The following is a 13,792-nucleotide window of genomic DNA, read 5'->3' on the forward strand; positions in this document are numbered from 1 at the left end:
ATCAATGATTTGTAGTGCAGAAATGGGAATTTGTTATCATTCTGACTGCAGCCTTTTGTTTGGTAATTAACCCTTTGAGGGTTTTGGTCGTACTAGTACGTCTTACGCGTAGGGGTTTTTGTCGTACTAGTACGCATAAATTCTAGCGGCCTCAAATCTCGCAGGAAAAGGCTGATAAGCCTAGATGTGAGAGAATGGGTCTGTGTGGTGGGTGTGCGCAGTAGGAAAAAAATCTGGGACCCAGTGGTGCATTGTGGGAATGCCATCAGAGTACACAATTTCCACCGTGCCCTGCGGTAAGAAGTTCCTCACTCCTCGGCGAATTGGGACACTTTTGTTCCCCAGTGACAGTTCTAATACAGATGGAAGTGACAGTGAAGATGAGTTTCAAGGTTCTGGTGAGGTTTTGACCGAAACTAATGACCATAATATGGGTAATAGTGAGGAAAACCCAGACAACCCACAGCCTTCCACCTCTGGTGCTGGGCCGTCGTTCAATTGTACCAGAATCAAAGAGGAAACTCCTATTTTCCAAAATCCCAGACTCAGATGTGAGCATTGGTGATGATAATGATAGTGATTATGAACTACAAGCTCTTCAAACTTGTTCCAAGAATGGAGGAGGAGGAGGAGGCAGAGGAGGAGGAGGCAGAGGAGGAGGAGGCAAGAGGAGGAGGAGGCAAGAGGAGGAGGAGGCAGAGGAGGAGGAGGAGGAGGAGGAGGAGGAAGAAGAGGAGGAGGAGGAGGAAGAAGAGGAGGAGGAGGAGGAGGAGGAGGAGGAGGAGGAGGAGGAAGAGGAGGAGGAGGAGGAGGAAGAAGAAGAATACGTAATGATAACAATAATACATAATAATAATACATAATAATAATAATACATAATAATAATAATACATAATAATAATAATACATAATAATAATAATAGGTAATAATAATAATATGTAATAATAAATGTTCACCCATGACAGTAACAAGATAAGGGGAGATAACATCTGATAAGTGCTGACGTTTGATGAGGGTAAATGAGGGTAGAGCTGATGCCAAAAGATGAGATGAACATCGCCCTCCCTTTGTTTTTGCTGGTATACTAACATTTCTGTCTGTCTATTTGCCTGTCTGTCAAGCTCCCTGTCTATCCATCTAGCTCTCTGTCTCAGAGAGCCACAAGACTGCGTCATCACTTTTACTCACATCTTCAAGCAGAGTATAGCACTTTGTCTGGGTTTCTTGGGTTATCCTAGGTAATTTATACTATGTATACTTGTATTTATGTGTACCTGTGAGACAGAGATAGACAGACAGATAGAATGAGGGAGAAAGATAATTAGATAAAATGGAGGAGGGGAAGCAGCATCCGACCCCATTGTTTTGACAGGCCGGAGGGGGAAAGAGTAATGAGCCAATATGTCACTTTGACAGCTGCCGACTCCTTGTAATTTACACTATGGACGAGGAGGAGGAAGAGTAGGGGGAAGAGGAAGAAGAGGAGGAGGAGGAAGAGGAGGAGGAGGAAGAGGAAGAGTAGGAGGAAGAGGAATAAGAGGAAGAGGAGGAGGAAGAGGAATAGTAGGAGGAAGATTAGGGGGAAGAGGAGGAAGAGGAAGAAGAGGAGGAGGAGGAAGAGGAAGAAGAGGAGGAGGAGGAAGAGGAGGAGGAGGAAGAGGAAGAGTAGGAGGAAGAGGAAGAGTAGGAGGAAGAGGAAGAGGAGGAAGAGGAAGAGTATGAGGAAGAGTAGGGGGAAGAGGAGGAAGAGTAGGGGGAAGAGGAGGAAGAGGAAGAAGAGGAGGAGGAGGGTGGAACACTAGTACACTGGTACTGGTACACTAACATTTCTGTCTGTCTATTTGTCTGTCTGTCAAGCTCCCTGTCTATCTGTCTATCCGTCTAGCTCTCTGTCTCAGAGAGCCACAAGACTGTGTCATCACTTTTACTCACATCTTCAAGCAGATTATAGCACTTTGTCTGGATTTCTTGGGTTATCCTAGGTAATTTATACTATGTATACTTGTATTTATGTGTACCTGTGAGACAGAGATAGACAGACAGATAGAAAGAGAGAGACAGATTGAAAGAGACAGAATGAGGGAGAAAGATAAAACACCATTGTGTATGACACCTTGTTTCAGAGTTCCACAAGCTGCAGAACTAATAGGAATATGTTCAGTGACTGTATATTGGTATATATATTATAGAACAATAATAATAAACAATGTTTTGTATTGTTTGTTTTTGTAAACAAGTTTTGTAAACAATATATTGATAATTATGTTTGTGTGCTTATTGTGCTGTATACAACGAGTGTATATATGTACATTGCACCTTACTTTGGTCTCATAGGCCACATAAGTTATGTGAAAAAATAAAATAGTGAAAAAAACAACAAACCTTCAAATACAAGTAAACTAAAGTTTACCGGGTGAGCGGCAGTCGCCGCTGTTGCCATACGCGGCTCATTTTCTGCAAACTTCATGCATCCATATCTCCGTAAGTATTGATGTTAAATTTTTTTTGTTTATCCTATAATGTTTAGAAAAAAAACTCTATTTTTTCATAAGAAAAAATAATTTTTTTTTTTTTAAATTTGGCCGACCCTGAGAACGAGTTTCGGAGAGGGCCTGTCGACCCTCAAAGGGTTAATGGTCTGAGATGATTTATTGTTGTTGAGCCCCTTGCACAGATTCCATAGGTGAGACAGGAGTAAATGAGTGAGTGATCTAGGGCCATTAGAGCTGATTGTGGAACATGGTACTGTATCTTCAATAGTATGCCTACAGTCTTGGAGATTTTCTTGAAAATTTGTTGTACATGTGTTTGAAATTTGAGTCTATTATAAAGGTGGATTCCTAAGAATTTTTCACCTGTGAGCTTTGTGATCTGTTTATCATTATGTTAAGAGGAATATCTGTAGTTCTATTCCCAAACTGAATGAAGTAGGTTTTATCAATACTGAGAGTAAGCTTGTTAATCATTATCCAGGTAGATATTTTCTGTAATTCAGTATTTATAGTATTGGCTAGTATGACTGGGCTTGGGTGAGAGAAGACGTATGTAGTGTCATCTGCAAATAGTGTGCGTTTGAGTAGTTGCGATGCATCTTGTAGGTCGTTTATGTAAATGAGAAAGAGAAGAGGGCCAAGGACACTTCCCTGTGGGACACCAACTGTGTGGAAGAGTTTGCTCCATTTGTGTACACATTGGCTTCTGTTGCTGAGGTATGACTTTAAGTAGTTGAGGGAGTGCCCTCTTATACCATAGTGTGATAATTTTATGTACAACAAATCATGGTCAACTGTATCAAAAGCTTTACGTAAATCAATGAAGAACCCCAATGGGACTTCTTTTTTCTCGAGTTAACCCTTTGACTGTTTCCGACGTATAAATACGTCTTACGAGCCAATGTTTCTGACGTATTTATACGCACAAATTCTAGCGGCTTCAAATCAAGCGCCAAAGGCCTGGTAGGCCTACACGGGAGAGAATGGGTCTCAGTGGTCGGTGTGCACCCTGTGAAAAAAATCTGGGACCCAGCGGTGCATTGTGGGAACGCCATGTTGTCAGTCCATTTTCACCATGCCTCTCGGTAAGAAGTTCCTCACTCCTCGGCGGATTGGAGGTCTTTTGTTCCCAAGTGATAGCTCTAACAGCGATGAAAATGTCAAACCAGTGAATTCCAGGGTTTTGAAGTGAGTGTTACCGAAAAAAGTGCCCAGGATAACGTAAATAGTGACGAAAACCCAGATGACCCACAACCTTCGACCTCTGGTGCTGTGCCGGCTTGTTCACGTTCACGTTCGCCTGTACAAGGACGAAAGAGGAAACTATTTGGTCGTGTACAACACCCAGATGATAGCAGTGATAGTGATAGCGATAGTGATTTCAAGGTCATTGAAAGCAGTTCTAGTGACAGTGAGAGTGAATATTTCCCAGTGAAGCGCCAGTATGTACGACGTAGCATGCGGTCTGGTAGTGTTTCATATGTTGTTCCAAGGGGAAGGAGAAACTCTGGGAGCACATCCCGTGGCCCTACACCATGACCTGATAGTGAAGATGACGATATTGTAACGATGGGTATGAATGGTGACAGTGAGGGAGGAGGCAGTGGTGGTGATAGTGAGGGTGGCACGGCCCATGTGGCACCATCACCGGGCCACGCTACTACCCACGCGGCTGACTCAGCAGAACAACCAGCCTCACCCTACCCCACACTCCCACAACTCCCACAACCTGCACCACCACAACCTGCACAACCACAACCATGGTACAATATCCAGACCCCACCAGCAGACCGCATCTGGGATTGGCAGGACAGTGACGAGTTTGTTCCCAGTCCCCATGACTTTGATGAAACACAAAGTGGAATAAAGCCATCTTGTCCACTTGGGAACAATGCCAGTGAACTGGACTGCTTTGAGTTATTCTTCGATGAACCCCTGATGGACATCATTGTCAGGGAAACAAACACATACTGTGATTACACCATGGCAAATACAATTCTCTCACCAAAATCACGGCTACACAAGTGGAAGGAGACAACTGTGGCAGAGATGTACCTGTTTTTTGCCACAATAATGCTTATGCCACATGTGTATAAGCACACTGTCACCACATACTGGACAACAGATCGCCTGATTTCAACTCCAGGTTTTAGTGACATTATAGGTGTCAATCGTTTCCTGATACTGTTACGTATGTTACACTTTTCAGACAAAACCAGGCCTGACAGAAGCGACAGGTTATATAAGATAAGAAATGTGTTTATGTACCTGAAACAAAAGTGCTGCATGTATTTTTATCCCTTCAGGAAGCTTGTTATTGATGAGTCCTTGATTTTATTCAAAGGAAGACTCTCATTCAAGCAATATATACCAAGCAAGAGGAAACGCTTTGGTATAAAGCTATTTGTACTGTGTGATTGCAGAAGTGGTCTTGTTTTAGATATTATTGTGTACACTGGCAGTAATACTTTGAGAGATACCATGAAGTTATTGGGTATCTCTGGTGATGTGGTTCGAACAATGATGGAACCATATCTTGGTAAGGGGCATATGTTATTTACTGATAACTGGTACACAAGCCCCTTACTCAGTGATTTCTTGCGAGTGAACTTGACAGACGTGTGTGGCACAGTGCGTGGTAATCGCAAACATATGCCAAGGTTCGACGCTGGCACTCGCAGAGGTGAGGTGCAAGCCTTTGCTGCCAATGACATCATGGCATTTCGGTGGCATGAGAAACGTGAAGTCACATTGTTGACATCAGTTCACAGAAACGAAATGGTACCCAGTGGCAGGGACAACAGAGAGACCAATGAACCCATTCTAAAGCCTGCAGCTGTCATGGACTACAACCTCAATATGCGCTTAGTGGACAAATGTGACATGCAGATTGGGTTTGCAGACTGTGTACGCAAGAGTTATAAGTGGTATATCAAACTTTTTTTCCATCTTGTTGATATCTCTATGCTAAATGCTTATAACATATACAAGTTGAAGACCAACAAAACACCAAAATATGGTGAATTTAGCCTGTCAGTAATCAGACAAATAATTGCAAAGTACCAAGGAGCAACTCCTGCAATAGACCAGCGCCCACAGACGTCATCTCGTATGAGGCCTGGTGATCACTACCCCATACAACTGCCTCCTACTACTGCCAAGAAAAATGCTCAGAAGAGGTGTTATGTATGTATGCATACCACAAAACGCCCACAAACATGCAGAGACACTCGTTTTATGTGTGAGGAGTGTGAAGTGCCCCTCTGCATATACCCATGTTTCAAAGAGTTCCACAAGCTGCAGCAGTTCTAGGAATGTGTTTAGTGACTGTACATATGTATATATATTATGGAACAATAGTAATAAACATTGTTTTGTATTGTTTGTTTGTGTAAACAAAGTGTATACACAAACTAATAGTGATAAAGTTTGTTCTGTTATTGTGTTGTAAATAATGAGTGTATATTTGAACAATGCACCTTACATTGGTCTCACAGGCCACATAAGTTACCTGGAAAAGAAAAATATTGAAAAATGCAAGAAACCTTTGAATTAGAGTAAATAAAAGAATACTGGGTGGGCGGCAGTCGCCGCTCTTGCCATACGCACGTCAATTTCTGCAAACTTTGCGGCTCTATATCTCGGTAAGTACTGATGGCAAAAAATTTTTTTTAGGCTTAAAACACTAGTAAAAATATTCCTAACATTTTCATAAGAAAAAATAATTTTTTTTTTTCGAATATTTGGCGACATAGAATGACAGTTTCAGAGAGGGGCCTGAAACAGTCAAAGGGTTAAATGATTTTCTATTACAGTATTTTCATTCAATACCAAAATGTTTTGCATTATGAGGCTTTCCATAAAAATTTACAAAGATATTAAGTCAATACTAAGAAGACTTACACAGACATGCGCTGGGTACCACTGCGACCACAACGATACACGTTGAAGCAGTTGAAGAAGTGACAGTCATTTCTGGTGGGTGTTGAGGTGGAGTCAGCATCACCACCCACCACTAGTTCATCCCAGTCACTGGCAGCATCCAGGCTCAGGCGAGCATCCTGGTTCCCAGAGGAAAGTCCGGACGTGAAGATCTACACAAGCAGAGCAAGACTTGTAGCATTAATTACATAGTTTGCTAAAATAACATTAAATTACAAGTGAGCTATATGGTGCTGTAACTACATAAAAGTAACTGCATCACCTACACACAGACAATAAAACAGGAAACGAGAGGAGTAGAATATACGGTGGACCCCCGTCTTACGAACGCATCTCGTTACGTTAAATCTGCCATATGAAGCATTTTTGTTTTTTTATTAACACACTGGCCGATTCCCACCAAGGCAGGGTGGCCCGAAAAAGAAAAACTTTCATCATCATTCACTCCATCACTGTCTTGCCAGAAGGGTGCTTTACACTACAGTTTTTAAACTGCAACATTAACACCCCTCCTTCAGAGTGCAGGCACTGTACTTCCCATCTCCAGGAATCAAGTCTGGCCTGCCGGTTTCCCTGAATCCCTTCATAAATGTTACTTTGCTCACACTCCAACAGCAAGTAAAGTATTAAAAACCATTTGTCTCCATTCACTCCTATCAAACATGCTCACGCATGCCCGCTGGAAGTCCAAGCCCCTCGCACACAAAACCTCCTTTACCCCCTCCCTCCAACCTTTCGTATGCCGACCCCTACCCCGCCTTCCTTCCACTTGAAAGCAAAAATTTTGCCTTGTCTCATGATAAAAAACTCGCCTTACGTGATTCGTCTGGGATGTGTCCCACATGTGGCCTCAGCGCCAGTGTTTACAAGCCAGCCAGTGTGATCACATCTATGCATACATTCGGTACATTTCACATTATCCCAGTGTTTTTAGTGCTTGTAACTGCAAAGTAAGTCACCATGGACCCCAAGAAAGCTTCTAGTGCCATCCCTGTGATAAAAAGGGCAAGAATTAGTATGGAATTGAAAAATGAGATTAAGGAAATGTGTGCAAAGTGGGTTGAACTGCAAACCTTTACGGATGAAAATCACCGACACAGCTACTGCAAGCCGTGTTGGCAACCTGTACAATGACAATGTTATGGCACATTTTAGGAAAGTCTTAAAGGAACGGGAGGTACAGAGCTCTATGGACAGATTTGTTGTGCGACAGAGGTCCAGTGACTCTCAAGCTGGTCCTAGTGGCATTAAAAGAAGAAGGGAAGTAACCCTGGAAAAGGACTTGCTACCTCAAGTCCTAATGGAAGGGGATTCCCCTTCTAAACAATAACTTCCACACTCTCCCCTCCTCCGATCCCATCAATCATCACCAGATCTTCAATAAAGGTAAGTGCCATGTATTTTATTCTTAGTAAAGTAGTAATTGTGCATGTCTTCTTCAGTTTGTGTGTATTAAAATTAATATTTCATGTGGTAAAAAATTTTTTTTTTTCATACTTTGAGGTGTCAGGAACGGATTAATTTGATTTCCATTATTTCTTACGGGGAAAATTAATTCGGAACTAGGTCAAATGTAGAAACTAGGTCAAGTGTAGGAACTAGGTCAAGCATAGGAACCTAGATAGGTGCAGAAACAGAAGACATGAGGTCCAACAGTGTTATTACACCACATTTCCACTGTCCTTGCAATCAAAGATGACCAAAATTTTTTTTGCTCTCGTACATTACTGTGCACTAGATATAATGGTAGAAACTTTCTGCTTAACATTATGGATGTGCTTCTTACAATTCTGAATAACTTCTCAGCTCTCTTGTGCACATCTAACAAGCCTGAGGTGCTGTTTAAACAAGGAGGGCCTTGTTTAAACAGCAGGTTAGGTTGTGGGCTACTGATGAAAAGTGAATCATAGCTTTTTTTTCACTTTCAAATGCATATTAAAGCCTGATAACATGTTTATACTATCATATATTAAGTGAAGAATATAGCTAGGCCTAAAAAATGCACATACAGTACACACATTATGTAGACAGTAAGCCTATGATGTATGCCTGGCTGAGTTTTATCTTCTGCCATGCTAGTGCTACTATCTATGGGCCCACCTAGCAAAGCACGAAACCACACCATCTGGGTCTCACTCCTAGACTGGCAGCCTACGAGACAACAACTCCCTTCTGGGACTGGTTCGGCACACCTCACACTGCCCGCTGTGAACCCCATTATTCCAAATAAAGTAAACCTAGTCAATGGCTGTATATCTATCCTTCTTCTATGCTACCCGGCAAGTACCAGTTCAACCAAAGAAGCCAGTAAACAGCTTCAAAACAGTGGTGGCAGTAGTTTTCAGTGGCAGAGTGGAGCCGGTGGAGGGGGACAGAGCCTTTTATCCAACTGCATCGGTGTCCATCCAAGGCACCCACTTGTTTACAGATTTCACAACTGCTCACAGCGTCTCGTTGGCGATAGGGACAAAACCTTGTCCACTGATTTTCCTGAAAAATTTGGACAATGTCATCAAGGCAGCATTCCCAGGCCCAGTGGTCACATGTACACTTCATCTCCTGCCCTGTAGCACCTCAGCGCTTCCCTGCAGCCTTCTTCAGCCCTCCTACAGCATCCCTATGCCCATTCAAGGTACAGAAGTCGAGATGAGGTTGTCTTGGTATCTTTGGACCCCATGTGCATCCCACTTAGGGTGTAGGAGTATCTAGGCAATGCCAACTCTCATATCAGCCGTCTCCTCTTCTTGTCCTTCTACTTTCTACGCTGCCTGTGTCCAGCCCACATTCTGCATGTGTTGCTGACCTAGCTGTGTTCTTCACGAGGTTCTACCCTGCTTGTCCACATGGGCCCCCAGTTGGCTTAACCCTCAAGCCAGGCCGGCTTAATCCCTAAGCCGCCCGCAGAGGTTCTTCCGTGGCTAGTCCTAGCATCTTCTACTATCAACTCCTCTCAAAAGCAGTGATTCTGTTCTTATTGTTGCTTATTATTTCTTAAATTTTCCCCCAGTGAGCATTTGCAGTGATTTTTTTAATTGCTTTCAGTCCTCATTACATTTCATAACTTTGAATTCTGTTCTAGTGCTATTTTGTGCAGTGTTTTTTGCCTTGTTCATCTGCGCACCAGCCGGCATGTTCAAACACACACGCTTGCAGTGTTTACATACAGCGCAGCCTCGTGGAAGGTTTGGCCGTGTTTCCTCACACCTTCTGTTTTCAGAGTTCTGTGCCCTCCCCTGTTTTTCCTCAAGCTGTACTCGATCACTCTAATCCCATAGTAGACCCTATAATGATCACAAGAGCTTAAAGAGGTGTGTACTGCTTCTGTCAAGCTTCCTGTGCACAGCTGATGCCCTAGTACCACCAGCCTTCAGTACAGTAGGATCCCGCTTTACGGTGTTTCGCCTTACAGTGTTCCACTAATATAGCGATTTCAAATTATGACCAAAACTACATGGCAAGCGGTCTTTCTAATACGGCGAGTGCCACCCAGTTTGTTTACATTCTCCATGAGCATATATCTCTATAATCACTCTTAGGCACATTAAAAGTCTTATTTTATGTTTATATAGACATTTTCATTAATCCATCTATGATATTTTCTTCAAAATTATATAAGAAACACATTACATAGCATATAAACATACTATGTTTATATGCTATGGAGGGGTGGTTGCCAGGCAGAAGAAAAACATTATGTAATACTAATAATAATCACTCTTGGGCACATTAACCCGTAAATGGTCCAAACATACATATACATTTCTTCAACATTTGAAAGTATGTAAAAAATAGATCTTCTTTTTGTCTTTTTACATTTGAAAATGTGTAAAAAACTTTGATCTACTTTTTTTTTTGTTATATTTGAAAATATGTAAAAAAAAAGGTAGATCTACTTTTGTAGCACTACACATGTGAACGTAGATCTGCTTGGACCGTTTACAGGTTAAATGTCTTATTTTACGTTAATATAGACATTTTCATTAATCCACCTATGATATTTTCTTCAAAATTATATAAGAAACACATTACATAGCATATAAACATGCTATATTAATATGCCGGGCAGAGGGAAAACATTACGTTTTCTCTGGTCCAGCACCCAAGAAAATGTGTATGAATCTGTGTTTGGCCTAGTCACTCCCCCACTCCCCTTTTGTTTACAATTCTTGGTATGAATTATTCATTACTTCTCCCTTCGTTATATGCAGTAGATTGGTAGACAGCAACCACCCAGAGAGGTACTACCGTCCTACCAAATGAGTGTGAAACAAAAGCCTGTAATTGTTTTGCATGATGGTAAGATTGCTGGTGTCTTTTTCTGTCTCATAAACATGCAAGGTTGTAGGCATGTCTTGCTACTTCTACTTACACTTAGGTCACACTACACATGCATGTACAAGCATATATATACAAACCCCTCAGGGTTTTCTTCTATTTTCTTCCTAGTTATTGTAATTGTTTATTTCTGCTTATCTCCATGAAGAAGTTGAACAGAATTCTTCCTCCACAAGCAATGTGTGTTGTAGTTGGTGACTAGATGTTTGAATGTGTGTGGATGTAGTGCAGATGATAAGAAGTGACTGCAAAGGTTATGAATGAAAGGAAGTTGGATGTCCTGGCCCTAAGCAAAACAAAGCTGAAGGGGGTAGGGGAGTTTCAGTGGGGAGAAATAAATGGGAATAAGTCAGGAGCATCTAAGAGAGTTAGACATAAGGAAGAGGTAGCAATAATGTTAAAGGATCAGTTATGGAGAGAGAAGAGGGAATATAAATGTATAAATTCAAGGATTATGTGGATTAAAATAAGGGTCGGATGTGAAAAGTGGGTCATAATAAGTGTGTAAGCACCTGGAGAAGAGAGGAGTGTAGAGGAGAGTGATTGATTTGGGGAGATGTTAAGCGAGTGTGTAGAAACTTTTGAGCCAAGTGAGAGAGTAATTGTGGTAGGGGACCAAAATGCTAAAGTAGGAGAATCATTTAGAAAGGGTGTGGTAGGTAAATTTAGGGTGCCAGGTGTAAATGATAATGGGGAGCATTTGATTGAACTTTGTATAGAAAGGAGTTTGGTTATAGGTAACACATATTTTAAGAAAAAGAGAATAAATAAGTATACAAGATATGATGTAGGGCAAAATGGACATATTGGTAGATAAAAGACTGATGGGTAGACTTCAGGATATACATGTTTATAGAGGGGCCACAGATATATCAGATCACTTTTTAGTTGTAGCTACAGTGAGAGTAAAAGGTAGATGAGATACAAGGAAAATGGAAGCAGCAAGTAAGAGAGAAGTGAAGGTTTATAAACTAAAGAAGGAGCAGTTAGGGTAAGATATAAACAACTGTTGGAGGACAGATGGGCTAGTGAGAATACAGGCAATGGGGCAGAAGATGTATGGGGTAAGTTTAAGAATACATATAGTGTTAGAGTGTTCAGCAGAAGTTTGTGGTTACAGGAAAGTGGGTTTACCTGGAGTTTTCCTGGAGAGAGTTCCGGGGGTCAACGCCCCCGTGGCCCAGTCTGCAACCAGGCCTCAAGGTGGATCAGAGCCTGATCAACCAGGCTGTTATTGCTGGCTGCACGCAACCCAATGTACAAGCCACAGCCCGGCTGGTCAGGGACCAACTTTAGGTGCTTGTCCAGTGCCTGCTTGAAGACAGCCAGGGATCTATTGGTAATCCCCCTTATGTATGCTGGGAGCCAGTTGAACAGTCTTGGGGCCCCTGACACATTGTATTGTTTCTTAACGTGCTAGTGACACTCCTGCGTTTCATTGGGGGATGTTGCATTGTCCGCCAAGTCTTTTGCTTTCGTAGTGAGTAATTTTCATGTGCAAGTACGGTACTAGTCCCTCTAGGATTTCCCAGGTGTGTATAATCATGTATCCCGCCTGCGTTCCAGGGAGTACAGGTTCAGGAACTTCAAGCGCTGGAGAGAGTTCCGGGGGTCAACGCCCCCGCGGCCCGATCTGTGACCAGGCCTCCTGGTGGATCAGAGCCTGATCAACCAGGCTGTTGCTGCTGGCTGCACGCAAACCAATGTACGAGCCACAGCCCGGCTGGTCAGGAACCGACTTTAGGTGCTTGTCCAGTGCCAGCTTGAAGACTGCCAGGGGTCTGTTGGTAATCCCCCTTATGTATGCTGGGAGGCAGTTGAACAGTCTTGGGCCCCTGACACTTATTGTATGCTCTCTTAACGTGCTAGTGACACCCCTGCTTTTCATTGGGGGGATGGTGCATCGTCTGCCAAGTCTTTTGCTTTCGTAGTGAATGATTTTCATGTGCAAGTTCGGTACTAGTCCCTCTAGTATTTTCCAGGTGTATATAATCATGCATCTCTCCCACCTGCGTTCCAGGGAATACAGGTTTAGGAACCTCAAACGCTCGCAGTAATTGAGGTGTTTTATCTCCGTTATGCGCGCCGTGAAGGTTCTCTGTACATTTTCTAGGTCAGCAATTTCACCTGCCTTGAAAGGTGCTGTTAGTGTGCAGCAATATTCCAGCCTAGATAGAACAAGTGACCTGAAGAGTGTCATCATGGGCTTGGCATCCCTAGTTTTGAAGGTTCTCATTATCCATCCTGTCATTTTTCTAGCAGATGCGATTGATACAATGTTATGGTCCTTGAAGGTGAGATCCTCCGACATGATCACTCCCAGGTCTTTGACGTTGGTGTTTCGCTCTATTTTGTGGCCAGAATTTGTTTTGTACTCTGATGAAGATTTAATTTCCTCATGTTTACCATATCTGAGTAATTGAAATTTCTCATCGTTGAACTTCATATTGTTTTCTGCAGCCCACTGAAAGATTTGGTTGATGTCCGCCTGGAGCCTTGCAGTGTCTGCAATGGAAGACACTGTCATGCAGATTCGGGTGTCATCTGCAAAGGAAGACACGGTGCTGTGGCTGACATCCTTGTCTATGTCGGATATGAGGATGAGGAACAAGATGGGAGCGAGTACTGTGCCTTGTGGAACAGAGCTTTTCACCGTAGCTGCCTCAGACTTTACGCTGTTGACGACTACTCTCTGTGTTCTGTTAGTGAGGAAATTATAGATCCATCGACCGACTTTTCCTGTTATTCCTTTAGCACGCATTTTGTGTGCTATTACGCCATGGTCACACTTGTCGAAGGCTTTTGCAAAGTCTGTATATATTACATCTGCATTCTTTTTGTCTTCTAGTGCATTTAGGACCTTGTCGTAGTGATCCAATGGTTGAGACAGACAGGAGCGACCTGTTCTAAACCCATGTTGCCCTGGGTTGTGTAACTGATGGGTTTCTAGATGGGTGGTGATCTTGCTTCTTAGAACCCTTTCAAAGATTTTTATGATATGGGATGTTAGTGCTATTGGTCT

General features: G+C 42.5%; 1 protein-coding gene across 1 annotated transcript in view; it reads right to left on the reverse strand.

Annotated features, from left to right (window-relative positions):
- LOC128695348 (exostosin-2) overlaps window positions 1-13,792 on the reverse strand; it is a gene marked incomplete at its 5' end in the record, with an annotated part of 141,995 nt that overhangs the window by 81,831 nt on the left and 46,372 nt on the right. The window contains one exon of the mRNA XM_070080535.1: window positions 6,397-6,587. Coding sequence (XP_069936636.1) covers window positions 6,397-6,587 — 191 coding nt within the window. The remainder of the gene's footprint in view (window positions 1-6,396; window positions 6,588-13,792) is intronic.

The sequence above is a fragment of the Cherax quadricarinatus genome, unplaced genomic scaffold, assembly GCF_038502225.1.
Source record: "Cherax quadricarinatus isolate ZL_2023a unplaced genomic scaffold, ASM3850222v1 Contig570, whole genome shotgun sequence".
In the NCBI taxonomy this organism is placed as follows: Eukaryota; Metazoa; Arthropoda; class Malacostraca; order Decapoda; family Parastacidae; genus Cherax; species Cherax quadricarinatus.